This window comes from Papio anubis, chromosome 20 (assembly GCF_008728515.1).
Source record: "Papio anubis isolate 15944 chromosome 20, Panubis1.0, whole genome shotgun sequence".
Classification (NCBI taxonomy): domain Eukaryota; kingdom Metazoa; phylum Chordata; class Mammalia; order Primates; family Cercopithecidae; genus Papio; species Papio anubis.
The window spans coordinates 34,529,914-34,554,301 of record NC_044995.1 but is presented as its reverse complement, the minus strand read 5'-3'; the positions used below and the strand labels follow the sequence as shown (position 1 = coordinate 34,554,301).

The window sequence follows — 24,388 nt, the reverse complement described above, 5'->3', positions numbered from 1 at the left end:
TACCACACCCCCACGTGCAAGTTTCTCAGAGGGGAAGAAGTCCCTCAGGAGAGGGATTGCTGTGTGCTGGATCACTCCTGGCGTAAGCCACTGTCTGGCCCCAGTTTTAGTCCTGTTGGCTGTTACTTGCAACCAAAAGCACTCAACGAACCCACTCCTGGTGGTGGATCCCGCAGTCCCCGTCCTGTCCACTCAAATGTAGAAATAACCCTAGACATTAGGAGGTGAATTGCGGAATTTACGGAGGAAACTGGGCTGAATCAGATTCCATTTCTACTTCCTCGTGGGATGGGGACTCAAAACAGAAATTAAATTCAGTTGTTGGAAAATGGAGTTTCATTCATTGCACATTTGAGTTTATTAAATGAGATTCCCAGCTGGTACATTTAAAACAGACATGGCCGGCCGGGCGCGGTGGCTCAAGCCTGTAATCCCAGCACTTTGGGACTGAAGCGAGAGGATAGCCTAAAGCCAGGAGTTCAAGACCAGTCTGGGCAACATGGCGACATCCTGTCTCTACAAAAAGTACAAAAATTGGCCAGGTGTGGTGGCACACACTACTTAGGAGACTGAGGTGGGAGGATCGCCTGAGTCTGGGAGGTCGAGGATGCAAGGGGTTGAGATCGTGACATTGCACTCCATCCTGAGTGACAGAGCAAGGCCCTGTCTCAAAAACAGACAAACAAGAAAATCCCAAAAAAACCAACAAAACCAAACAAGCATGGGGATGTGGGTTGAATCAACGGCGTGTATTCCTAGCATTTGTATCTTAACTTCCTTAAGGGCAACAGATCGCCAGGCGCGGTGGCTCACGCCTGTAATCCCAGCACTTTGGGAGGCTGAGGGGGTGGATCACCTGAGGTTAGGAGTTTGAGACCAGCCTGTCCGACATGGTGAAATCCTGTCTCTACTAAAAATAGAAAAATTAGCCAGGCAAGGTGGCGAGCGCCTGTAATCCCAGCTACTCAGGGGGCTGAGGCAGGAGAATCACTTGAATCTGGGAGGCACAGGTTGCAGTGAGCCGAGACTGTGCCACTGCACTCCAGCCTGGGCAACAGAGACTCCATCTCAAAAAAAAAAAAAAGAGCAATGGTTGCAAATGTCCTGGGTTCAAATCCCAGCTCCATCTCTTCCTGGCTGTGTGATCTGAGCAAGATCTCATCTCTCCGTACTTCAGTTTCCTTCTCTGTAAAATGGGGATGACTCAGGCCGGGTGTGGTGGCTCAAGCCTGTAATCCCAGCACTTTGGGAGGCCGAGACGGGCGGATCATGAGGTCAGGAGATCAAGACCATCCTGGCTAACACGGTGAAACCCCGTCTCTACTAAAACATACAAAAAACTAGCTGGGCATGGTGGCGGGCACCTGTAGTCCCAGCTACTCGGGAGACTGAGGCAGGAGAATGGCATGAACCTGGGAGACGGAGCGTGCAGTGAGCTGAGATCCGGCCACTGCACTCCAGCCTGGGCGACAGAGTGAGACTCCGTCTCAAAAACAAACAAACAAACAAAAAATGGGGATGACTCCAGTCGTGGATGAGCCACATTCACTGGCAAGCAGTGTGTTCTACTGAGTCTGCGTCTAGTAGGTGCTAAACGTAGGTGAGAGTTTTCGTTGTTTGCTTGTTTTTGCTGATAAAGGAATGCGAGGAGGCAACCACGTGTCAGAGGCTGTATGTGGTTTTTCTTTTTTTAATGTCTGCTGTTAATAAAATATTCTTACAGAGACCAAAAAGTCAGAATAGTGCAAAACATCTCAACACCATGCATTCATGACCACTTCTCGTTTGTGTTAAACATTTGTTCCAAGTCACATATTTACAGAGAAATGAAGGCGTCTGTGCAGACACCAGACCGACGGGGTGGAATCAAAACAAAACAAAAAACAAACAACGCTTTGATTTCACATCTGCAATCACATGCTAAGAGAAGTTGTGTGGAGGGGAAGCGTCCCCGGACTGCTTGGCCGGTTTGTGGGGGTCTGAGGGAGCACAAGACAGGGGTGGACAGGGGTCAAACACCCCTGGCTGTGTGGTCAGGGATGATCAGGGGACCCTCCGCCTGTGACCTGTGTCTCCAGAGAGCCACTATGGCTGGACGGGGGTAAGGGGGTGGGGTGTTACTTGACACAGTCAACTTGATTTTTCTCTAAAACAATAAAAGGCAAAGAGAAAAGCAACACGTGTCAGCAAAGACAACTTTGGTCCTCAACGATTCTTAGGAAAGGATTCTGGGGAGCAGACGGGGTTGTGATCCGGGACCAGCGCCCTCCCCCCAACTTCCCCAGGGTGGCAGAGTTCCGGGAGGCCCCAGGTTGTCCCCATCTGCAAAATCGACAGCACATGGGGTAGAGGTCGGGGACAGAAAGGCTCTAAGATCCCAGCCGAGAGAGGTCCCAAGGATTTCTAGTTGGGTGTTTAGTTTTTTGCATCTCTGATGGGGGCATGGTGAGGTCTCAGGCTCTGGCGCCTGAGAGAGGAATTGGGGGCATGGACAGGCACCTCCTCATTTTATGCAAATCATTCAAGGACAGACTGGTGACAATGGACAGAGCCTTCTTTCTTCGGGACACCCTCTTTACTTCCCCCGACACCCCCTGCCCTGGTCTCTGCATTTCTCTTTCTCTGTATATTTCCACCTCTATGTCTCTCTCCGTTCTCATCAGGGCATGATCTCACCCTCTCTGTGCTTTCTACTCTTTCTCTATTCCTCTTGGTCAGGGGACTTGGACTCTGAGGCATCCCTCAATGTTACCCCTTTAATCCCTGCCCTGCCACAGGCCAACCCTCTTGTGCTGTTTCCCTGATTCATGGAAATCTGCGGCCAGCTCCTTGCATAAAGTGAGGTCCAGGGTTCAGAATCCTGGAGGTGTCATCCAAGGCTGGGCTCTGTGGCCACTTGCTGGGTGGCGTTGGGGAAAGCCCTGCTCCTCTCTGGGCTTTGTTCTGCCAATCCAGGAACCTCCTGATTTCAAAAGGCTTTCAGCCACCTGGACTCCTTGTCTTGTCTCTGTCCGTGTCTCAGCCGTGTCCACTCTCTGTCCCATGTGTTGGGCTCAGACACCTCCTATGTGCCCAGGTCCGTGTGGAAGGGGAAGGTTGGTATGGACAGACATGGACAGATACGCATGCGGATGTGTATTCTCGCACTGACACTGCCCCAACACATAATTCCACTAGGCACAGACTCCCTGCCATTCACCTGTGCCCAACCTGTGCTAGGTAAAGTTGGGGGTCCTGAGAGGCCTCAGACCCCAGTCTGGGAGAAACAGAGCTGAAGAGAGAAACCCCAGTCCCATGGCATCAGGCTGGACTGGAGGAGGGATGGAGGCTGGGAAAGTCCTGAGGGGAAGGAAGGAGGGTTTTTTCCAAGAGGGATTTTCATGATGGGTTTCAAAGGATGAATAGGAGTTCTCTGGGAGGGAAAGAAAAGAGGGTGGAAATTGCAAAAACAGTTCTAGCCTGGGAGGCAGGAAAACTCATTCAACAAATATTCCCTGAAGCTTGTTTCCTTCACATGCCTGAGCCATTCTTGGGGAACCCTACACACACACACACACACACACACACGTCTTGACCAGAAAGACTCCTAAGGAATCTTTTGGGAAATATCCTGACTATCTCAGGCACCTCAATTTCCCCCTTTCCAGCCATCCAAAAATGTTCCAGGTCACCCTCACCACAGGTCACAGATCACTTCCCCTTTGGGCTCTACGGGTTACAACCCTGAATCATCCATCCATCCGACCCCCACCCTCAGGCATGGCATGGTCCGAAATTCACATCTGCTCCTCAGCCCATATAACAGTCACATAAGCTTATCCCTGGCTACAGCTTCCCAATGCTTTATGAGAATTTGCATTTTAGCCTTTGGTTCAGAACCTCCAGTTACCTGCATCTGTCTGAATTTAGGGGACACGCAACACCTTCAAGCAAATTAGAAAGTGGCGCCACTTCTTCCAGACACTTGGGCCATTCACATGTTGGGACACCAAGGTCATAAACATACAACACTCAATGTCTAGGATTTGCACGTGGCCTTCTTAGCGATGCCAAACCCTTGGGCAGTGTGCAACTGGGACAACTGTACTCAGCAGCCATGGAGCTCATCTAAGCGCAGGATTTTTTTTTTGGGGGGGGGGTAGAGGGGAGGGAACGGAGTATTGGTCTGTTACCCATGCTGGAGTGCCGTGGTGTGATCTTGGCTCACTGCAACCTCTGCCTCCAGGGTTCAAGCAATTCTCCCACCTCAGTCTCCTGTGTAGCTGGGATTACAGGCATGCACCACCACACCCAGCTAATTTTTGTATTTTTAGCGGAGACGGGGTTTCACCACGTTGGCCAGGCTGGTCTCAAACTCCTGACCTTAAGTGATCCACCAGCCTCAGCCTCCCCAAAATGCTGGGATTATAGCCACGTCCACAGTTATAGGTGTCTTTTCAATACAGCCTTCAGAATCTTTCCAATAATCCATTTCAGTGTCTCCAAAGCACCCCCACCCCTCCTCACTGGTTTTAGTCTTCACAAAACAGCTTCTGCAGGCTGGAATCCAATCTCTCCCCAGCTTAAACATCTCCTGGAGCTCCCCGACTGTCTTAGAATAAAAGTGAAACTCCTCAGGACAGCGTACAAGGTCCTGCCTGGTCTGATGCTTCTGCAGATCTCCCCAACCGCAAGGCTCCTCATGATCCCCCTTGCTGGCTCAGCTCCAGCTGTGCCACCTTTCTCCTTATTTCAACAGTTCTCCTCTCCTGGCCTTCGCACATGCTGTTCCCAGGCCTGGAGCTCTTTTCTCTCTAGTAAGTGGTTCCCTCTCATTCTTCACCTCAGAAAGCCTCCCCATCTGATGTTCCATCCTCCAGGAACCCAGCTACTCATCTCACCCCGTTTTCATTTCTCCCTAGCACAGCAAAATCTTGTCTTTCTCAATCCAGCAGAAAAAGGCGTGCCATACAAGCACGAGGAAAAGCAGATCCCAGAGCAAACATGGTCCACACTGAACTTTCCCCTAAGGTCCTGTGTGCACAAGGTTAACTGCAGCCAAGTCACTGCAACTTTGCTTACTGGAGAAAGAGCTTCCAGCAGGCTAGAGGGCCATCTGAGGTATCCTGTGGCTTGGGTGTTTGAATCAATAAATAGGATCTTGGAGACTAAGCTCTCACTGTGTTTGGGTTTCTCTCTCTCTCTCTCTCTCTCTCTCTCATTCTCTCTCTCCCCCCTAGAGTTTCTGGTCTCTTTCTGTTCTTTCCTATTTGGAAAATTCTGGGAAAGGAAGAAGGGGTGGAGAAACCTGGGACCAGGGGATCCCAAATTCTCTTTTGTGGTGGGAGGTCCTCATGGCATCCCCCATGGAGTGCCAGGAGAAAGGGCTGAGGGCAGGGGTCTTGCTTGGCAGCCGGAGAAGGAAAGGCAAAGTAGGGGTCTTGGCCTGGAACTCCCACCCCTTGGAGGAGGCCCCCGAGGGGGAATTAGCAGCAATAGGGAGCTGTGTCAGGTCATCCCGATCTCAGCCCACCCTTTCATGGGGCACACACAGGCCTAAGGGAGAGGAATAGAGGGTATGGCACCTGGAACCTCGGCCAAGTCTCAAGCAGCTCTTTGAGCCTCAGTTTTGCCATCTGTCAAATGGGTGTGTTGAAATCTATGATATGAGGACTGGGTTTGTAGGGGGAGAGGGAGAGGCAAACTCCCAAAGGGAAGTAGGGGCAGCGTGGGTGCCCCAGAGCCGTCCCCTCGGCCCCCAGGGTTTGGGCGCCCAAGGGCGCATGTGCTTTTGAAATCCCATCCTCCCCCCTCCCCCCATTTATTTTTTGCACAAACATCTAAAGGGACTCCGGTATTCCGGGGCCCTCCAACCAGAATCCTGGTCCCTCCAGTCCCCAGATCACGTAGAGGGGCCCTCCAGGGAGCTCTATCCCTTGCCCAGGGCCCCTCCTTGAGGGAGCTGAGATTTCCATACTTGGCAATTGGTCTGGGGTCCCAGGGGTCTGGGTCCCGTCTTATGGCTTTTCCAGGGGACAGGAGGCTGTGCCTCCCAGTACCGGAGCCCCGGGATGTGGCCTCCTCCATGGGGACGAGGTTTCCCCCATCCCAGCTCAAAATGCCCCCTAGATGCTGGGGGCGTGGCCTCAAGTTGGGGATGTGGCTTCTTCCTTCATCGCGCCCTTGGGCGTGGCCTCCCGAGAGGGCGGGGCATCCTCCATTCCTAATTCTCCAAAAGGGAGAGCTCAGTCAAGGGCGTAGGCGCAGCCCACCCTCGGCGTGTAGTCTCCCGAGCCCCGCCCCTGGGGAGGTCCCACCGAGACGCAAGCCCCTCCCCGCCCAGCGCCCTCCGCGCAGGCGCAGTGCCGCTCGGCCGCCCGCCCCGCGCTAAGGCGCAGGCGCGGCACCACCCTCCTCGGCTGAGCGCGTGTCCGACTTGAGTTTCACGAACTCCTTGGCCACCTCGTCGTTGCTGCGCTGCGAGAGGATTCGCAGGACCGTGAGGCCGGTGTCGTCCATGTGGATGCGACGGCCTAGCGGCAGCCAGCATGCCGCGCTCCCGCGCTGGGCCAGCTCGCGCAGCTGCAGCACGGCCAGCCCCACCGTGCGGTCCTCGCGCGCGAAGCAGTAGTCCTTGACGCACACCTGCAGCTCGTAGCACTCGGGGCCCGCGTCGGCGCTCAGCGTACTGCGGGGGGCGGGGGGAACGAGAGTCAGGCCACACCCACAGTGATGCCCCGCCCCCACCGCATTTACTGGCCACGCCCACGCCCGGGAGGACCACGCCCGGGAGGACGACCCCGGGGTACCCACACCTGTCACCTCCCACGCTACGCTAGCCCCGCCCCTGCCCCGTTACGTGCCCTACAACCCTGCGCTTGGCCATGCCCACAACAGCTGATCTCGAGCTGGGCCATACCCACGCCTGTTTGTCCCGTTTTTCCACCCACGGAAAAATGACCGCATAGTTTTACTCCAGCTCCCGCCCCTCTAACCCTTTCCTCAGACACCGCCCCGCAAGGCCATGGCCGCACCCTGAGATACCCGCGCCTGTGCCCTCTGCCGGCTGAACTGCTGCCCGCACGGCCCCGCCCCTAATGTCCCATCCAGAAGCTCTTTAACCAGGCTCTCCTCTAGACCCACGACGTGGCCCTTTCCCCAGCCCCCCACACCCCCAGCCCACCCCTCTTACTTCCAAGATGCCCTCCAGACATGAGCCTGCCCTGGTGCCTCACCATGGGTGACACCACCGCCCGCATGCCCCTCACCTGTGCTCCTGCTCCTAAGCAGTCCCAGTGACCTGCCCTGACGCCGGCTGGATAAGAGCCCCTCCTACAGGGCCACGCCGCCCAGCTGCTCCCTCTTGTCCCCCTCCCAGGTTGCACCTCTATCCCTGAAGTACTCCGGCCCACCCTGGCTGACATCTGACCTCCCACTAGACCATGCTTCTCCTCCTGAGTATTCCCTAAGGGGGCCAATCGCCCCAAAACCTTCTGACCAAGCGCCCTGTGCTGACATGACCTGGAACTGGCTTCAATCTTGTCCCATAAGAGCTCCCAGCCCCCCTAGATGATACCAGCTAACCAGCTCTGATTTACTGTTACCTCTGTGCATTTTTATGTATTTATTTTATTTTATTACATTTATTTATTTTTTGAGCAGGCGTCTTCCCCTGTCACCCAGGCTGGAGTGCAGTGGCACAATCTCGGCTCACTGCAGCCTTTGCCTCCCGGGTTCAAACGATTCTTCTGCCTCAGCCTCCCTAGTAGCTGGGATTACAGGCATGCACCACCACACCCGGCTGATTTTTTGTATTTTTAGTAGAGATGGGGGGGGTCTCACCATGTTGGCCAGGCTGGTCTCGAACTCCTGACCTCAGGTGATCCACTGCCTTGGCCTCCCAAAGTGCTAGGATTACAAGCGTCAGCAACCGTGCCTGGCCCATAGATTTTTGGTTTTTTAAAGACAGGGTCTCGCTATGTCGGTCACCCAGGCTGGAGTACAGTGGCACAATCATAGCTCATTACAGCCTTAAACTCCTGAGCTCAAGCGATATTCCTGCCCCAGCCTCCCAGGTAGCTGGGACTACTTTTGTCTGTACTTTTGTCCCCCAAGAACATCCAACATTGCCCTGCCCCAGTGCTCTATGAGGCTGACACTTGACCCAAGGATCCAGCCCACATGACCCCAACTTTACCTCTGCTAACCACCACCATCTACCCCCGTGAACAGACTTTTTTTTTGAGACAGTCTTCTTGCTCTGTCGCCCAGGCTGGAGTGCCATGGCACAATCATGGCTCACTGCAACCTGTGTCTCCTGGGTTCAAGCGATTCTCATACTCCTCACCCTCTGGAGTAGCTGGGATTACCAGCGCCTGCCACCACACCCGGCTAATTTCTGTATTTTTAATTTTTTTTGAGTCTCGCTCTGTAGCCCAGGCTGGAGTGCAATGGCGCCATCTGGGGTCATTGCAACCTCCACCTCCTGGGTTCAAATGATTCTCCTGTCTCAGCCTCCCGAGTAGCTAGGATTACAGGCGCCCACCACAACACCCAGCTAATATTTTATATTTTTAATAGAGATGTAGTTTCACCACGCTGGCCAGGCTGGTCTCGAACTCCTGGCCTCAAGTGATCTGCCCAAGTTGGCTTCCCAAAGTGTTGAGATTACAGGCGTCAGCCACCATGCTCGGGCAGAGCAGACTTTTTTTTTTTTTGAGATGGAATTTCACTTTTGTTGCCCAGGCTGGAGTGCAATGGCTCGATCTTGGCTCACTGCAACCTCCCGGGTTCAAGCGATTCTTCTGCCTCAGCGTCCTGAGTAGCTGGGATCACAGGCGTGCGCCACCACACCTGGCTAATTTTTTTGTGCGTTTTTAGTAGAGACGGGGTTTCACCATGTTGGTCAGGCTGGTCTTGAATTCCTGACCTCAGGTGATCTGTCTGCCTTGGCCTCCCAGAGTGCTGGGATGACAGGCGTGAGCCACCACACCAGGCCAGAGCAGACATTTTTATGCTCTCCACATCATCAGCATCCTCTAGACCCTATCCTGATACCCGCAGCCTAGGCCCACTCCCAACTCCGAGAACCTCCATCCAGTGTGACCCCACCCCCATGCCTGGGATCCATCCACACTCCACTCCTGTCCCCAGAGCCGACTCCTCCAGATGGGCTGCCCCGACGGTCCTGACAAGGCTCAATGTGGACTCCAGTAGTCCCCACCCCCATGCGACCTCGGTCCTGTCCCCAGGTCCCTCAGCCCCCCACTCATAAGCCTCATCACTGCCACCCTCATTCCTTCACCAGACAGAGTCTCCAGCCCCAGCAATGGCCCTGCCCAACATGCACTTCCTACCCAGACTTTCCCTCCCCTCCACAAGTCTTCATCACGAAGTTACTGCACTCTACTCATTGCCTCCCCTGGGATCTGCCTGCTCCCAAAGGTGACCTCCATCCTCGTGTCCCCTCCCTGATGCCATTCCTGCACTACTAAGGTGTCTCCCTTTCCAGCACCCGCACCTAGAATGTGGCCTCTCCCATTCTCGGGCCCAGATCCCAGATCCCTCCTGCCTAGCTGGCTTTGGGGTTCACCTCGCGGATGCCCCCGCCCTTGCCCCCATGCTCTTCGCAGCATCCCAAACTCACAACTGGAAGCTCTCATTGTACTTGGGAGCCCAGCTATTGTTCTTGGATTTGGTCGCAAACTTGCGTTTCTTGTCGCTGAGCTGGGGCCCAATGATGTTGACCTCGATGAATGGCCGGAAGATGCCAGAAGTCTGCCACTTGAGGTCATTGGCAGCCACCACTGTTGGGGGAGGTAGAGGGTAAGACAGGTCAGGTTCTCCCAGTTGGAAAAAGTAAATGTTTGTGGCTCTGAAAACCTGCCCCAAGGCTGGGCGCAGTGGCTCATGCTTGTAATCCCAGCACTTCAGGAGGCAGGTGGATCGCTTGAGTCCAGGAGTTTGAGACCAGCCTGGGCAACATGGTGAAACCCTGTCTCTACGAAAAATACAAAAATTAGCTGGGTGTGGTGGCATATGCCTGTAGTCCCACATACTTGTGGGGCTAAGGCAGGAGGATTGCTTGAGCCTGGGAAGCGGAGGTTGCAGTGAGCTGAGATTGTGCCACTGCACTCCAGCCTGTGTGACAAAGCGAGATCCTGTCTAAAAAAATAAAAATAAAAACAAAACAAAAACAACTCCTGCGCCCGCCAAAAACCATGTCTGAAATAAAGACTACATTTCCCAGCATTCCCATGTAGCTAAGTGTGGTCATATGACTATGTTTTGGCCAATGAGATGAGAGAAAAAAATCATGTGTACTACTTCTCCACTGTAGTTTAAAAGGCAGGGAGTGAACCCTAAACTTTCCCCTTCCTCTAGCCGCAGTCTGCAGTGCTTGTGGGGGCTGAACTCTTTATGAGCCTACAGTGGAGGAAAAACACATTTGAATCCAGGTGTGGTGGCTCACGTCTGCAATCCCAGCACTTTGGGAGGCCCATGCGGAAGGATTGCTTGAGGCCAGGAGTTTGAGACCAGCCTGGATACCAGAGTGAGACCCCATCTCTACAAAAATATAATTTAAAAAGTAGCCAGGTGTGATGCTGCATGCCTGCAATCCCAGCGACTCCAGAAGCGGAGGCAGGAGGATTGCTAGAGCCCAGGAGTTTGAGGCTGCAGTGTGCTATAATTGCACCACAGCACTCCAACCTGGGCAACAGAGTGAGACTCTGGCCTCTAAAACAAACAAACAACAACAACACATTAAGGATGAAAATGCAACAAAAGATGTCAGCAGCACAGATCACCAGCACCGCGAAGCCGTTCAGCTTGAGGCTGGTTGCTCTTAGACTGTTACCCTAGAGGAAAACTAATTCTATCATTTTTGTTCATTTGTTTACATGGAGTCTCACTCTGTCACCCAGGCTGGAGTGCAGTGGCGCGATCTCAGCTCACTGCAACCTCCACCTCCCGGGTTCAAGCGATCTTCCCACCTCAGCCTCCTGAGTAGCTGGGATTACAGGCGCACACCACCACACCCCGCTACTTTTTGAATTTTTAGTAGAGACAGGGTTTCACCACGTTGGCCAGGCTGGTCTCGAACTCCTGGCCAGAAGTGATCCGCCAGCTTCGGCCTCTCAAAGTGCTGGGATTCCAGGCCTGAGCCACCACACACCTGGCCTAATTCTGTCTTATTTAAGCCATGTCAAAAACAACCCAATCTGTGTTCTAGTCAACAAAAGACAAGAAAAGGAAAGCAGGGCTGAGAGATGGAGAAAGTGGGATTCAGTCTTATAACACTGTTTACACTGCTGGATCCAGCCATGCCTGAAGGTGGTGACCTCTGGACATTTCCATTTCATGGACCATTAAACAACAACAACAAAAAAGGGTATTGCTTAAGCCAGTTTGAATTTGATTTCTGTTTTAGAACCTAGCAAGTCCCTCCCACCTCAGACCACTCACCTTTCACTGTGACCTTGTGTTCCCCAGTTCCTGGATGAGTAAACAGCTCAACGTGGACGGAGACTTCACCCACAGGGTCTTCTACACCCAAGCCTGGGCAGGGCAGGGGAGGATGGTCAGCATGAGCTCTGTTCTTTCCCACCCACCAGGAGGGACCTTGACGGCCTCCCACCCACCCGTGCTGGCGGCACCAGGTCATCAGCCCTGATAGGGAGGCACTGAGGGGGGCCGGGATAGGAGGTGCTCTTGGGAAGCCAAGAATCCTGGGTTCTGGCCTTTTACTGCCTTGCTGTGTGATCTTGGGTAGATCGCTTAACCTCTCTGAGCCTAATGCAATTCTTTTCTTTTTTCTTATTCCATTGACTGCCATGTTGTCAAAATTCAGTCTTCGCGTTACACTACATCTTGGCAACATCTGGAACCCTGGCCTCCTGTGGCTGTTTGTCCTCTTGGCTGCAACAACGTCACCAACTCCAGATTCTCATCCTACATAGTTGTCACTCCTTCCAACCCCCTTTTGTCATTTTCTCCTCTGTGGGTCCTCAAACTAACCCTGCACCTCAATCTTTGACTCTCTTCTTTGTCTTCACTTCTTCCCTAGGTGCCCATAAACTGGAAAATCCTGCCAGCTCTACCTTCAAAATACATCCATATGTCTTTTACCTGTATCCTACACCTGCCCCCAGCATCCCATGCCTGGACTATCGCATTAGCCTCCTTACTGGTCTCCCTCCTTCCATTCTTTCATCGACTCTCAATATACCAGCCAGAAAAATCGTATTAAGTCAGAGCTTGTCGGCAGGGCACGGTGGCTCACTGCTGTAATCCGGCATTTTGGGAGAGTGAGGCAGGAGGCTCCCTTGAGCCCAGGAGTTTGAGACTAGCCTGGGCAACACGGCAAAACCCCATCTCTACAATAAATACAAAAATTAGTGGCCATGGTGGCGCGTGCTTGTAGCCCCAGCTACTCTGGTAGCTGAGGTGGGAGGGACGCTTGAGCTCAGAGGTGTCCAGGCTGCAGTGAGATGAGATCGCACCACTGCACTTCAACCTGGGTGACAGAGTGAGACCCTGTCTCAGAAAATTAAAAAATAAATACATAAATAAAATTTAAAAGTCAGATCATGTTCCTCCTCTGCTCAAAACTCTTCCGTGGGTTGGGCAGTGGTGGCTCATGCCGTAACCCCAGTACTTTGGAGGGCTCATGCCTGTAATCCCAGCATTTTGGGAGGCCAAGGTGGGCAGATAACTTGAGTTCAAGAGTTCGAGCCCAGGCTGGCCAACATGGTGAAACCCTGTCTCTACTAAAAATACAAAAATCAGCCGGGCGTGGTAGTGCACGCCTGTAATCCCAGCTACTTGGAAAGCTCAGACAGGAGAATCACTTGAACCTGGGAGGCAGAGGTTGCAGTGAGCCGAGATTGAACCACTGCACTACAGCCTGGGTGACAGAGAGAGACCCTGTCTCAAAAAAAAAAAGAGAGAGAAAAGAAAATTAGCCAGGCGTGGTGATGCGTGCACCTGTAGTCCCAGCTACTTGGGAGGCTGAGGCAGGAGGATCGCCTAATCCCATCCCAGTAGGTTAAGGCTGCAGTGAGCTATGATCCCGCCACTGCACTTGAGCCTGGGTGACACAGTAAGACTATAAAAAGGAAACAAAACAAAGCAAAAACAAACTCTTCCATGGCTCCCACCTCACTCTGAAATAATCAAAGTGGTTTTTGCGATCTACAACACTCCTTCCAATAGTGGCCCTTTCCAGTAGGTTACTATTACCTCTCCCCACTCACCCCATTCTTGCCCTTGTTAACTCTGATCCAGCCCCACAGGTCACCTCATTGCATCACCTGGCTCAGAATCCTCATCCCTCCTGATGTGACAGCTAGTAGGAGCATATTTTATTTTCCTTACCCGTATTTCCCTTCTAGTGCAGAATCTTAAGTTTCTTTTCTTCCTTTTTTTTTTTTTTTTGAGATGGAGTCTCGCTCTGTCGCCCAGGCTGGAGTGCAGTGGCCGGATCTCAGCTCACTGTAAGCTCCGCCTTCTGGGTTTACGCCATTCTCCTGCCTCAGCCTCCCGAGTAGCTGGGACTACAGGCGCCTGCCACCTCACCCGGCTAGTTTTTTGTATTTTTTTGTGGAGACGGGGTTTCACCATTTTGGCCAGGATGGTCTCGATCTCTTGACCTGGTGATCCTCCTGCCTCAGCCTCCCAAAGTGCTGGGATTACAGGCGTGAACCACCGCACCCGGCCTTCTTTTTTGTTTTTGAGACGGAGTCTTGCACTGTCCCCAGGCTGGAGTGCAATGACGTAATCTTGGCTCATTGCAACCTCCGCCTCCCAGGTAAAGCAATTCTCCTGCCTCAGCCTCCTGAGTAGCTGGGATTACAGGCATCCACCCACACGCCTGGCTAATTTTTATATTTTTAGTAGAGATGGGGTTTCACCATGTTGGCCAGGCTGGTCTCAAACTCCTGACTTCAAGTGATCCACCCAACTCAGCCTCCCAAAGTGCTGGGATTACAGGCATGAGCCACCGCGCCCGGCCTCAACCCCTAATTTTTCCGTTCTGGAGTCAACAAGTTCCCTTGTCTGCTTGAATCGTGGTGTGGTGGGCTTCTGTGTGGGGTCACACGTATCCTCCATGGTTCCAATGGGGATCATGGATGCGACAGCCTGTAAGAATCTCGCCCAGTCCCGCCTTCCGTGACTCAAAAGGGCATCCTGTGGGGCCTGTGGACCTGTGACCGCCAGCACCTCCACCAGCCCCTCCCCAGCCCCTACCAGGCAGCTCCCCACTCCTGGACCGCCCCATGCACGGGGAGAAGAAGGGGAAAGTCAGAGGTGAGGGCGGGAAGTTGGGTCAGTCCAAGGCTGATTGGGTTACCTCGCGCTGGACAGGAAGTGACTGAGGGTTGGGAAGCACAGGGGCCTGGAAACCCCCATCACCCCAGGACTGGGGTATGTGGCCCCGGTCTTTGCTGCCCACCCCAGGCCGCCTTCCTTGTTGCCTCAGGCTCCCATTCCACCCCCGCCCCACGCCACCAGTCACATGCTCAGCCGCCCTGCCCTCCCCCAGGCCGATGCTTCATAGCAAGCTCAATCCGGGCCAGACTGGGGTGCCGGGGGGAATTGGACAGTGGTAGGTTGGGTGAGGGGTCAGACCAAGGCCAAAGCTAGTAAGAAGGGGGGAGGGGGGCAGTGCTGGGTGCCCCCATCCCATGCTTTGCTGGCTCCGTGAGGAAGGGTCTGTCCTGGGCCTCTCAGTGCTTCTTCCAGCCCCACTCCCCACTCCCCACTCCCAAAGTCCCAGGACTCCTGCAGGTGAAGGTTCCTCGGACAAGTGGTTGAATCTCCTTTGATTCTCAGCATCTCGTCTGTGGAATGATGGACCGCTCGTGGGGCAGTTAAAGAAATCTGTTTCAGATTCCCCAAGAAGGCTAGGCACGGAGGCTCATGCCTGTAATCCCAGCACTTTGGGAGGCCGAGGTGGGAGGATCATTTGAGGCCAGAAGTTTGACACCAGCCTGGGCAACATAGCCCAGGAGGTGGAGGCTGCAGTGAGCTGAGATTTCATCATTGCACTCCAGCCCGGGTGACAGCACCTGCCTCAAATTGAAAACAAACTGGTCAGGTGCTGAGATTACACCTGTCATCCTAGCACTTTGGGAGGCCGAGGCCAAGGCAGGTGGACCACTTGAGGCCAGGAGTTCAAGACCAGCCTGGCCAACATGGCGAAACCCCGTCTCTACTAAAAATACAAAAATTAGCCAGGTGTGGTGGTGCAGGCCTGTCATCCCAGCTACTCAGGAGGCTGAGGCACAAGAATCGCTTGAACCCAGGAGGCGAACAGAGGTTGCAGTGAGCTGAGATTTCGCCACTGCATTCCAGCCTGGGTGACAGAGTGAGACTCTGTCTCAAACAACAACAACAACAAAACCAAGCATAGATTCTTCAAGAAATGCCTGGCGCAAGGTCCTGCTCAGCGTTAGAGCCTGATAAGTGTTCACTGTTTTCTATGCTAGGAAATGTGACATCAAATATATTAATGAGAACAATAATAATGGCCAGGCGTGGTGGCTCACACCTGTAATCCCAGCACTTTGGGAGGCTGAGGTGGGCAGATCACCTGAGGTCTGGATTTCAAGACCGGCCTGGCCAACATGGAGAAATCTGTTTCTACTAAAAATACAAAATTAGCTGGGCGTGGTGGCGCATGCCTGTAATCCCAGCTACTTGGGAGGCTGAGGCAGGAGAATCGCTTGAACCCAGGAGGTGGAGGTTGAGCCAAGATTGCGTCATTGCCCTCCAGCCTGGGCAGCAAGAGCAAAACTCCATCTCAAAAAAAAAAAAAAAAAAAGAAAGAATGAAAGAACAATAATAACAGTGAGGAATTGCTGAGATCTTACTATCTGCCAGAAATCGCTCTAAATGTAACTCCTTCGATCCTAAAAATAATCTCCTCAGCCTGGCATAGTGGCGCACACCTGTAATCCCAGCATTTTGGGAGGCCAAGGAGGAGGATCACTTAAGGCCAGGAGCTCAAGATGAGCCCGGACAACAAAGTGAGACGCCCTCTCTACAAAAAAAATTTAAAAATTAGCTAGCCATGGTGGCATGTGCCTGTAGTCCCAGCTCCTCGGGAGGCTGAGGCAGGAGGATCATTTGAGCACAGGAGGGAGGCTGCAGTGAGCAGTGATTGCACCACTGCATTCCAGCCTAGGGGACAGAAGGAGACCCTGTCTCTAAATAATAATAATATCGATAACAATAATCTTATGAAGTAGGGTCCTTGACTGTCCCCATTTTACAGATGAGAAAACTGAGGCTCAGGGAATCAGGTTCTTGCCCAAGGTGCCTACCCATGGAGTGGCTGGGCTGGAATCACAGCCCAGCTCTTAATCTGACAGGTGCCTGTCCCGGGGTCCCAGGATCTGGCTTAAAAAAATGTGTCATTTCAGGAGAAATGAATTCTGGGATTCTCACTGGAATCACTTCTTCCCCATGTAGAACCAGCAAATCGTCCTTCCCCCTCACCCGCCTGGGCCCTCCAAGCTGCTCAGGCCTGGGCGGCAGCCCTGCAGGCCCCTGAGGCAGAAGGACGATCCTTTTACTAGCCGGGGCCGGGAGGGGCGCAGGCACCGGGCACCAGGCGCGGGCGGCGGGCGGGCGGGCGGCGGAGGCACGTACCCTTCTCAGGATAAATGTCTTCACTAAGGGTAAACCTAGTACCTTTTCCACCATGGACTAATTGGGGGGTGGAGAGGGGAGAGAGGTGGGAAGCATGGGGAGCGGGGAGAGACGAGCCAGTGAGAGGTGAGGATGGAGGAGTGTGTGTGGAGCGGGCAAGGGAGGCGCGGAGAGGGGACAGCGAGTGAGAGGGAGGAAAAACAAGAGAGAGAGAAACGTCAGCTGCAGACAGACGGAGAGACAGACAGACAGCCTCCTGCTCCACGGACACCAGAGACACTAAAAGCAGCCAGGACTGGAAGGGAAGCTGAGCTCAGAGACCCAGCGCCCACGGAGGGCCCTGGGCTGGCTGGATCCGGGGGGAAGGGGGCCGTCGGAGGCCACAGGCCTTTACTCCCCTCGCCCCAGGCTGGGTGTCGATGGCGATTCTCCCTCTCCCTCCTGAGGTCAAGCTGCCAAACTTCTTGCCCTTGTTGGGACCAATTTTGAAAAGGGGGGCGGTCCCCAAGGAATCCCGCCCTCCATCCAGCCCCAGCTGCCGTGTGTGTGCACTCAGAGAGGGACAGGAGACCGAAGCAAAAGACAGAGAGAAAGAGAGAGAGAGTTTGAGAAATGGGAACGCCCTCTCCGTCCAGCCTCCCCCACCAAGTCGAGGTCCCTCCCACCCTCGGGGCTGTCAATCATTCCTTAGCCCCATGACGTCACAGAGGTCCCTCCTCAGGGGACTTCAACCACTCCCCGGGACCATGAAGTCAGAGGTCCCACCCGTGGACCTGCCAATCATTCCTTGACCCCTTGACATCAGAGGTCCTGCTCATCCTGAGCTGTCAATCACTCCTGAAGTCTCCCAGAGCTGTCAACCACTCCCTGGTCCCTCAGGAGCTGACAATCATTCATTGGCCCTGGGACACCATAGATTTTCCCGGGAGATGACAATCACCTTGTGGCCCTACAAAGTCACAGGTTCCACACCTAAGAGTCATCAAGCCTGCCCTGGTCCTTGATGTCAAAGACATTCCATCCCAGAGCTGCCAATCATTGTCTGGCTCCAGGACATCACAGATTTTCCCAGGAGCTGACAATCACCTCCCGGCCTGTGACGTCAGAGGCCCCGCCCCCACGAACCTTTGATCACTCATTGGTCCCCGGACTTGGTGCAGAGATGTCAATTCCGCCCCATCCATGACATCACAGCGGGAGTGAGCCGCACAGCCGCACAGGCTTGGGGCGGGGCTGTCTCTGCGGAGCGGGAAAGGGTGATGGGGTCTGGGCGCCCTTACCCTGGGCCGATTGCGTCTGTACAAAGGTCTTAATGAGCAGGTCGGTGGCCTGTGTGTAGAGCGACAGGGCATAGCGCAGGGATTGCAGGTCCGGGCTCTTCTCCAGGAAGGTCTTCTTGAGGCCCACGCCACCCGCATGGAAATATTGCTGGGGAGGACAGGGTGGGAAGAGGTGAGGCTGGTGGGACGCTCTACCCACTCATAGGGCGGGGTAGCCCTGCTGTCACCACTCCCAATTCCTCCTGCTACTACTTTCTCACCTCTTCCTTTGCTTTGCCTAGTGAACTCCTATGCATTCCTCAGAACCCACCTCTCACATGCCCTCTTCCAGGAAGCCCTGGCTTCTCCCACCTTGGGTTCACCCAGCCCCCATCCTTCCCTCTACCCTTCTACACCTCAAGAAACGCCTGGCACAAGGTCCTTTACATCCTTCCCTCTATACCTTCTCACTCCTTGGGCTCCCCCAGCCCACATCCTTCCCTCTACCCCAAGCCTAATCCTACAAGGCTGAGGATATCTGTATCCAGCCGTCTTCCCTGACGTGGGGCTCCTTAATGCTCCGGCATTAGCCAGCCCAGCTCTGGCACAGAAGAGGGAATGAGGGAGTGTTTATCAACTGAATGAATTAATGTGGGTCTGAGGCAAACCTAGGTCCATGACCACAGCCGCCACACCCTCTACACCCCCCACCTGGCATGGGGAGGGGTAGGGCCTCTCACCTTGATTGTGTCCAGGGCCAACTCAACCACCGCGCACTGCTTTGGGGTCAAGCTCTTGGCTTCTTCTCGTACCATGTGGTCCTGGATGGATGGGGAGAGGGGCCACGTGGGTGGAGTGGGCTCCACCTTCGGAATCTGTGCCTATGGGTCTCATCCCTGTTAAACTTGGAGGAGCTGGGCTGAGGGTCTATGTTTTCATCATCCCAGCACCCAATATGTGACTGGTACACAGCAGGTGCTCAACAAATACTTGTTGAACAAATGACTTGCCCTCTTGATCAAGTTGTACCTGAAGCTGAACCATTCACATCTTTCCGACACACTGGGGAGCAAATATCTTGTGCTTCAGTGAGTAGTTTCTGTCCTTTGAGCCTGTAATGCACGTCATCATCCTGCAAACCCTCCCCCAGGATGGTGGCAACCTGGAAGCCACATGAGTTTGGGGAGCAGTCCCTCACCCCATACTCTAGCCCCACTCCTCACCTTGAGTTTGGACAGCTGACCCAGCTCCTTGGCTGCATTGAAGATCATCTGGGTTCCCTGCGGGTAACAACAGACAGCTGGGTGAGGGCAGGGGCGCTACAGCTGACACTCCAGCCCCAGAGACCATCTTGGTTCTTGCCCAAAGGCTCTGGGCAGGGCAATAATTGTGTCCCAGAGACAGAGGTCTGGAATTCCCCAGGAAGAACTGAGGAGGATGTGGTGAGCTTGTCCCTGAAAATCCCAGTCCCGTGGGGATAGTACCCACCCTCTCAGCCTCAACCAGGCTTGTGTAATGGGAGAAACAGACAGGGACCAGACTGTGAGGGGCAGTGGGTTGGGGGGGGACTCAGACGGTGGTGTTTGTGGGTGTGGGCAGGGTTTTCCAGGGAAAGGGAGCTTTGGGAAAACAAAAGGCCGGGCTGCGGTTTCAGAAAATGGCTCTGGTAAAACACTTCCTCCTCCTCAAGGAAGCATCCCCTCTGCAGGGAAATTTCCCCTGTAATCTGGCAGGACTTTCAGTCTGATTTTTTTTTTTTTTTGAGACAGGGTCTCCCTCTGTTGCCCAGGCTGGAGTGCAGTGGCGTGATCATAGCTCATTGCAACCTCAAACTCCTGGGCTCAAGCAATCCTCCTGCCTCCCCAGTAGCTGGGACTACACGTGTGAGCCACCATGTCCAGCTAATTTGTGAAATGTTTTTCATAGAGATGGGGTCTTGCTGTGTTGTCCAGGCTGGTCTTGAATTCCTGGGCTCAATTGATCCTCCCACTTCAGCCTCCCAAAGTGCTGGGATTACAGGCTTGAGCCACGTTGCCAGCCAGTCTGACCTCTTTTTTTTTGAGACGGAGTCTTGCTCTGTCGCCCAGGCTGGAGTGCAGTTGCGCGATCTCGGCTCACTGCAAGCTCCGCCTCCCAGGCTCAAGCCATTCTCCTGCCTCAGCCTCCCGAGTAGCTGGGACTACAGGCGCCTGCCACCACGCTGGCTATTTTTTTTTGTATTTTTAGTAGAGACAGGGTCTCACCGTGTTAGCCAGGATGGTCTCGATCTCCTGACCTCGTGATCTGCCTGCCTTGGTCTCCCAAAGTGCTGGGATTACAGGCGTGAGCCACCATGCCCGGCCCAGTCTGACCTCTTAAAGGAAAAATCCTCCCTCTATACAAACACCTCCATATCCATCCTCCACCCCACTCCCAAAGAGACACTGGCAAGATGGTGATGTGGTGATGGCTCTGACAAGCCAGATGGGCCTGGGTTCAAATTGCAGCCCTGCTGTGTGGCCCTGGGCAAGTCACTTAACCTCTCTGAGCCTCAGTTTTCCCATCTAGATGGGGAAAATCATATCCACTTTGTGGCTTAGTCTGAACTACACATGTCTTTGCTCAGTGTTCACTAATTATCACTTGGTCTCAAAGTCATGGGCAATGCTAAGGGAGACGGGGTCCCAGCCTGGAAGGCATGTCTCTAGCCCCCTCTCTCACTGTTGGATGGCCCCAGTCTTGTCCCTGAATACTCTGAGCCTCAATTCCCACCCTGGCTACCATGGATACCCATGGTAACTTGGGGGACAGGGTGGGGCTGAGTATTGAGGTAACGAGTCTCGTATTACTGGGTCCTGGGGTGGTCTGGGGGTCCTGGGTGAGGCTATGTGGGGAGGGGGCCCATTTACAGTGGGGAAATTTGAATGATGTTTATAGTCTACCAGCTGGCCACCTGGTCATTCCTACTAGTATTATTATTATCATCTTGGCTGTTACTATTCTTATTTCTTGTCGTGATCCCGAGGTTCTTACAAGGCACAGTTATTCAGGGGTCCAGCGAACTGGGCCTCAGTTTCCCCTGCTGCACCCACCTGTAGTCTGGCAGGGCTCAGGGGCCTTCCTGGGTACCCTCTGCCCTACCCACCAACCCCCCACCCACCACCCCAAACGAGCAAGCCAGACAGACAAAGGAAGAAGAGACCAACAGACAGTTTCACAGTACGCCCTCGGACGGCACGAACCACAGAGGTGGAAGGGGGCACAGGGGTGGGGTGGAGGGGAGTGGGGTGGGAGCCAGACAGACAGTGAGAGGCCGGTCTTACGTCTGAGTGGCTTGGCAATTTCACCCTGCCCTGTGGAGAGAATCAGGTGGAGGTCAGAGTTCTGGTGACTGCTGGGAGGATACTCAGTGGGACTTCCCTGCCCCCTCAAAGCACAGTCTCACTTCCCAGCCCAGGAGCTCCTCCCCAGGTCCTGAGTCTAATGGTGGGCCCCCTCCCCAGCTAGCACCTCCTCTTGTCCCCCAGCGGGGGTTTAGGGGTCAGACTCCTTGACTGCCAGAACACGCTCAGGGTGCCCAGGAGGCTGGAAGCAGCCTCATCCCACAGTCAGCCTGCCCCAGGATGGGGCACCTGGGGAGATGGGGAGATGAGACAGGGCTAGGAATCTCTCCTCCTCCATTCCTAAGGGGTTGCCCCTATATCCCAGCACCCGAGTCTACAAAAAACATACTAACATATACTGTAAGTTCACTCAATGCTGAAGAACCCATACACTAAACTACATACGTGCACTCCTAAACACTTGCAGGCATGTGCACAATCACACACATAAACCCACACACCCTTGACCCCACACGGATTCACATCCACATATAGGGTGCCTGGACACTGAATATGCCCCCCAGAGGGCTGGCGGAGAAAGTAGAGAATGTGTGAATCCCTGTGACCCACATTCACAAAGCTATGCACTCCATTTATATGCACAAAGGTACAACAATATCTTCTGCACAAGTGCACAGCAAGACAGCTGCTTGCGTGTTGCTGTAGCTCCCATCTCCTTAACCACAAGCACGCACTAGCACAGCAACAAAAAAAATTTCTACATAAAAAACAACACGTCTCAATCCAGGGTGGCGATCCAGCGTATAGGCTCCTCAAGAAGTCACAGAATTTCAGCTGAGCCCAGGGCTCAGATGAGCCCTGTGGGTACTACTGTGGGAGGATGGGAGCTGTTTGTGCACACACATTAGTTCACATGTGCACACACACTGCATGTTCTGTCCCTGGAGAATCACTTCATCTCTGACTTCTGGATTTGCAGGACTTGGTTAGGACAGCTATCTCCTACCCATGACCCCCAGCTGCCCTTCCTGCCTAGGTGCACAGACACACACACATGCACACGCATGCCCAGACACCGGAGCTCAGGGCCTCAGTGAGACGAGGCCCTCATTACCTTTTCTAATCCCTTGCCATGTTTTCTCAAGAGGTTCCCCTGCAGAGACAATGTTACAGGGTGATCAACCTGGCAAGTCGTGCAGGGTGGGAACCTGGGATGCTCACAGGAATATTCACGGGAATGGGGGAATCCACACAGCACAGGGGACTTGACTGGGTTGCATGGGGATAGTGTGTTTGTTTGTGTGTGTGTGTGTGCACGTGTGGGCACACTTTAATGACTGACTCTTAAATGGTGTGAGTTAGAGACAGGAAAGAGAGAGAGAAAGATACAGATACAGAGCTAGAGAAAGCCAGAAAGAAGGGAAATAAGTCACTGCCAAAATAAAATCCATTTACATTTACTGTACACATGAGACCCTTGGTTCTTGGGTTAACAGGAAAGCAAATGTGCTGCATATTCAGACAGATCTGAATTTGAATCCTGACTGGCATATATTTACTATATGACCTTGAACAAGTGACTCCTCTCCGAGCCTCAGCTTTCCTCATCTGCAAAATGGGGATCATAATATCCACCTCACTCAAAGGGTAATCATGAAGGTGAGCTGAAACAGGGGCTATGAGAGGGTCTGGCATATGGGGAGTCATTAAATGTGAATTCCTTTATCCCCCTGCCTACAAAAGCATTGCCTGTGGTCAGGTATGCTGCCACCAAGTGGTTATAGCCAAAGACCCAGGCTGCAGCTACCAGGAAGTAAGCACTTGTAAACTTTTGACAAAGTGAAATCTTGTAACAGCCTTGTCTTGCCCACAAAGGGAAAATCTGAAGTTGTTTTGTCTCTGCTCTCATACATGTCTGCATATCACCACCACCATCACCACCACCACCACCATTAGCTCTGATTTAGCGATCACTGCCTCTGGGCCAGTCACTGAGAGTGCAGTGGCGGGATCTCAGCTCATTGCAACCTCCACTTCACGGGTTCAGGCAATACTGAGATGAGTATTTTAATGCATCATGCCAGTTGGTTCTTAGAACTACCCTCAGGGAGGTGACACAATGAGCCCCATTTTCCAGACAAGAAAACAGAGGCTGGGAGGTCAAGTGACTTCCCAAGGTCACAGAGGGAGAGTGGCTGGGCTAGGATTTGACCCCAAATCTGCCTGACTTCAAAGCCATGACAAAAGTCTCCCACTTGGTCAACTGGGTGTATGTCTGGGATTGGTGTGTGTCGGTGTGGATGGCGGGAGTTGGGTAGGCAGGGTGTTGGGGCACCGAGGAATGGTCTGGAGCATGGAATTGCAGAAGAATCAGAAGTAGAGACCCTCATGGTGGGGACCTGCATTCTGAGAAGCTGCTGACAGTTCAGAGCCCAAAGAGGAGGTCAGAGGAATCCTGGGGTTGATCCTCTTTCTAGCTTCAAGGCATCTGGGGACATTTGGGCCCAGGAGCAAGGTTGGATTCTACGCTTAGATGGCAGGTCCGCTGCGAAGGAGGAGCTGGGATTTGGGTTTGGAAGCCGGTAAGGGGGGCTCCTCTGGACTTCAATGGAACAAAGAAGGTAGGCGTGGTCTCCTTCCCTCCCAGCCCCGCCCTCACCCCATGCCCCGCCCCAGACAGACACAGGCACATCTAGGCGGGAGGGAGGATGGTGGGTGAGGAGGGGGCGCTGGGTGGGTGGGGAGAGGGGTGCAGCGACGCGGTGGGCTGAGTCCAGACACAGAGAGGACGGACAGACAGACGGACAGACGGGCCTCTACTTACGATCATCTGTCAGCCGTGATGGGGGCGGGGCGGTGGGGGAGGGGGGAATAAGGTACCATGAGTCTCCCGGGAAGGCCAGGGAGGGGGCAGAGATGGCAGCACGGAGGGGCAAGACCCCTGCCCCAGCCCAGCCCAGAGGAGACGGGAGGATGGGAAGTCCGAGCCTCCCCCACCATCGTCGCCTATCTATGGCCCCCGCGCACCCTTCCCAAGCCTCCGTGGTCCACCTGGGAAAGACCTCCCCACTCCGCAACGTGCCCACAGCCCAACTGCCATTGCTGTCCTCAGGTTCCTGACGCCTCCCGGAGGTACCCACGCCCAGCTACATCCCTCTACAGATGTCTGGG

At 53.8% G+C, this 24,388-nt stretch overlaps 1 protein-coding gene across 1 annotated transcript in view; it reads right to left on the bottom strand.

Moving 5' to 3' along the window:
• Positions 1–1,674: 1,674 nt before the first annotated feature.
• Positions 1,675–24,388, bottom strand: part of UNC13A (unc-13 homolog A) — a 107,161-nt gene continuing 84,447 nt past the window's right edge. The window contains exons 34-39 of the mRNA XM_031659771.1: positions 19,118–19,174; positions 18,635–18,715; positions 17,916–18,063; positions 11,446–11,538; positions 9,626–9,785; positions 1,675–6,667 (exon numbers count right to left, since the gene is read on the bottom strand). Coding sequence (XP_031515631.1) covers positions 6,367–6,667; positions 9,626–9,785; positions 11,446–11,538; positions 17,916–18,063; positions 18,635–18,715; positions 19,118–19,174 — 840 coding nt within the window. The 3' untranslated portion in view covers positions 1,675–6,366. The remainder of the gene's footprint in view (positions 6,668–9,625; positions 9,786–11,445; positions 11,539–17,915; positions 18,064–18,634; positions 18,716–19,117; positions 19,175–24,388) is intronic.